Source organism: Humulus lupulus, chromosome 6 (assembly GCF_963169125.1).
Source record: "Humulus lupulus chromosome 6, drHumLupu1.1, whole genome shotgun sequence".
NCBI classification, from domain to species: domain Eukaryota; kingdom Viridiplantae; phylum Streptophyta; class Magnoliopsida; order Rosales; family Cannabaceae; genus Humulus; species Humulus lupulus.
The window spans coordinates 161,950,354-161,953,144 of record NC_084798.1 but is presented as its reverse complement, the minus strand read 5'-3'; the positions used below and the strand labels follow the sequence as shown (position 1 = coordinate 161,953,144).

General features: G+C 41.0%; 1 protein-coding gene across 1 annotated transcript; it reads right to left on the bottom strand.

Annotated features, from left to right (window-relative positions):
* Positions 1–551: 551 nt before the first annotated feature.
* On the bottom strand, positions 552–1,262 carry LOC133785624 (uncharacterized). Its single transcript, XM_062224843.1, has one exon. It carries the CDS (start codon positions 1,260–1,262, stop codon positions 552–554), a length of 711 nt encoding a protein of 236 aa, XP_062080827.1.
* Between the last annotated feature and the right edge of the window lie 1,529 nt (positions 1,263–2,791).

Genomic DNA, 2,791 nt, shown 5'->3' with positions numbered 1-2,791 from the left:
GTTGTGTCATCAAAATTAGCTCCCAAAACACCTCTAAAACACTGGAATGGTCGTGAACCTAGTTTACATCATTAAAGAATCTGGGGGTGTTTCGCCCATGTCCTGAGGAAAAATGTAGGAAAGCTAGAACTGCGAACTAAAGTTTTCATGTTTGTTGGCTATCCTAAAGGTACTCGGGGTGGTCTTTTCTACAATCCTTTAGACCAGAAAATGTTTGCTTCCACAAACACTCTATTCCCGAATCTCAGTTTTAGCTCGCCATCTTTCACCTCCTCCCATTGACTAAGCAGCTGTAAAGAATTGCATAAATGGTTAGTGGAGCTTGAATCAACAATCTAAGTAGATTTATCATCTTCCAAAATACACGCGTCTTAGACAAACGAAAAACTATCATTACCTTGGTTTCTAGCTGCTTGGAGCTTTGGGGAGTCCTTCTTCCAATGCTCTTTCATGTTGTAGTGGAAACATCCACCTTTACCTTTCTTGCCTTTCTTCTTAGTCTTCACAAAACCTTCTGGTTTCATAGCCTTGGAATGTTTAGGGTTGTTGGTCTATCCACCCTTTCTCTTCTTGCCCTTTGGAGCAGAAGCTAGGTTAACTTCAGCCTGGGCACCCTTAGTAGTAGTTGAAGTAGTTGGAGCCTTCTTCTCTCCTCCTTTGCTCGGTCCATAATTAATCTCTTTGTACATTTGAAGTTCATTTAGCAATTGAGTCATCCCGTAATTCAGCTTGTTCAAGAAGTAGTTTGTGGTGAACGTTAGAAAAGTAGGAGCAAGATTATTCAGGATGAGCCCCACTAGAGTCTCCTCATCTATGGTGTATCCATGCAACTCAACCTCCTGAAAATAGTCTGTCATCTTTATGAAATGATCACGAACATGCATCATTGGTGCCATCCTAGCATTTGCATATTTCTTGGTGACTTCGAAATGAGCTTGCCAAGATTTATGTCCAAACATCTCTTGAAGTTGTTCTATGATGTCAAATGCAGTTTCAACATCTTCCAGCTTCGTCCTCAGCGTGTTTGACATGCTAGCCAGCATGTATGCCTTAGCTTTGTTGTTTGTCACTTGCCAATGCTCATACTTGTGATGGACAAACTTGTTAGCTCCTTCAACTGGAACTTCAGAGGATTCCTCAGTCATCACAAACTTAGAGTTGTCGCTGATCACCACAATGTTGATGTTGGACTTCCATTTCATGAAATTCTCTCCAGTGAGAAGCTCTTTGGAGAGTAGAGAGAGGATGGGATTGGATGCCATAGAGAACTACATTTTTATCAATAAATAGAAATCAACACTTTGCTCAATAAACATCTAATCACTAAGTTTTAAGAAATAGTAATTATATATCAAATATGAAAGATATGGAAAAAAAAATACTAAAAACTAACATATCTCTATTCTAAGGTATGTAACTAGTCCATGACACTCATGTCCCGGTAGGCAAGAGTAACAAAACATCATTAGTTAAATAGAGTGAAAACTCAATTAATGATGGTCTAAAATCATTATTAACAACCTTTCTATTCGATCAAGTAAGAAAACCAATTTGTTGACTAGATTTTTCGATAACAACTAATTAAACGAAGCTTAAAGAAAAATAAAGATTGAGACACGAGATTTTACGTGGTTTGGGTTATAAATTAACCCTAGTCCACAAGTAACTTGTATTTAGGATGTAAGGAGCTTGGAAATGTCAAGCTTCTATGGAGGTTTTCAAGCAGCGTTTAGGCAATTCTCTGAAAACAAGAAATGAATCAAGGATCCTTTGCAAAGTGTGCCATAGCCCTATTTATAGATGGCTGACGACAATTAGTTCCCCAATGAGGCCAGTTACAATTATCCTCCCTTAGTGGGGACTTAAATGTAAAATAAATGGTAAATTCCTTCAGTTAATGTGTGGATGGACCCCTGCGTATCTTAGTGTGCCCAATACAAGGTATCAACCCACTACTTTATGGGAAAACACACTCCTGAGAGTGTTAGGAGGGTAGCTGCACACTTTTCCATGCTAGCAGAGTCGTGAGACATCCTGCTTGTCGCTTATACAGAATCAACACCACGACTTATGCAACAACGAATGTCAGATGGTTGCATATGGTCCAGGGTTACTGTGCTTGACACTCGGAACCTCTATTCCAAGTCGGGGGGATAATTCTTGCATACCTGAAGAATGTGAGTAGCAGAGACGGTCTTGCAACTGACTTAGAGCACCATCCTGGAACCTCGTCCTCGGGAAGTAACATTTCCACGAGGACATACTCCACTTATGGTGGTGAACGGTGATTGGAGGCAAGGCTTTCCTTCTGTGGAGCTCCAAGCAAGATCCAAGGGACTTAATTAGCTTTCATGAGGGCTTAATTACTCTTTAATGCATGCCAAGTGTCACTTGGGGGAAAAACACAGACAACATTTTCCCCCAAGTCTTCACTCGTCCTCGGACAATGAAGACTTTGATTGAGAAAAGTGGTTTTGGAGAACAGACTACGGGGCTCGAGCATTCAATTTGTTTGTACCCCAATGAAAGATGGCTAGTAGGCCTAATTACTAAAATACAAAATCAAAGGGCATCTTAAATATCTCTAGGAGGGGCCTCTTGGATAAGGTCAATGATTGGATCATCCTCCGAGACTTGACCAGCTTCTTTGGCGACTTTGGAAGCAACATCGGTAGCCTCCTCCGCCCAGAGGTGCTCCTTGAACAACAGCCTCATGTTGGCATGCTCTATGATGGCAAGTTCCATGTCCCAATAACTCAGCCAAGCCACATTAAGGGTGTCTTCAGAGAGC

Coding starts and splice junctions, on each gene's coding strand:
- LOC133785624 (XM_062224843.1), bottom strand. CDS start 1,262: ATGGCATCCAATCCCATCCTCTCTCTACTCTCCAAAGAGCTTCTCACT.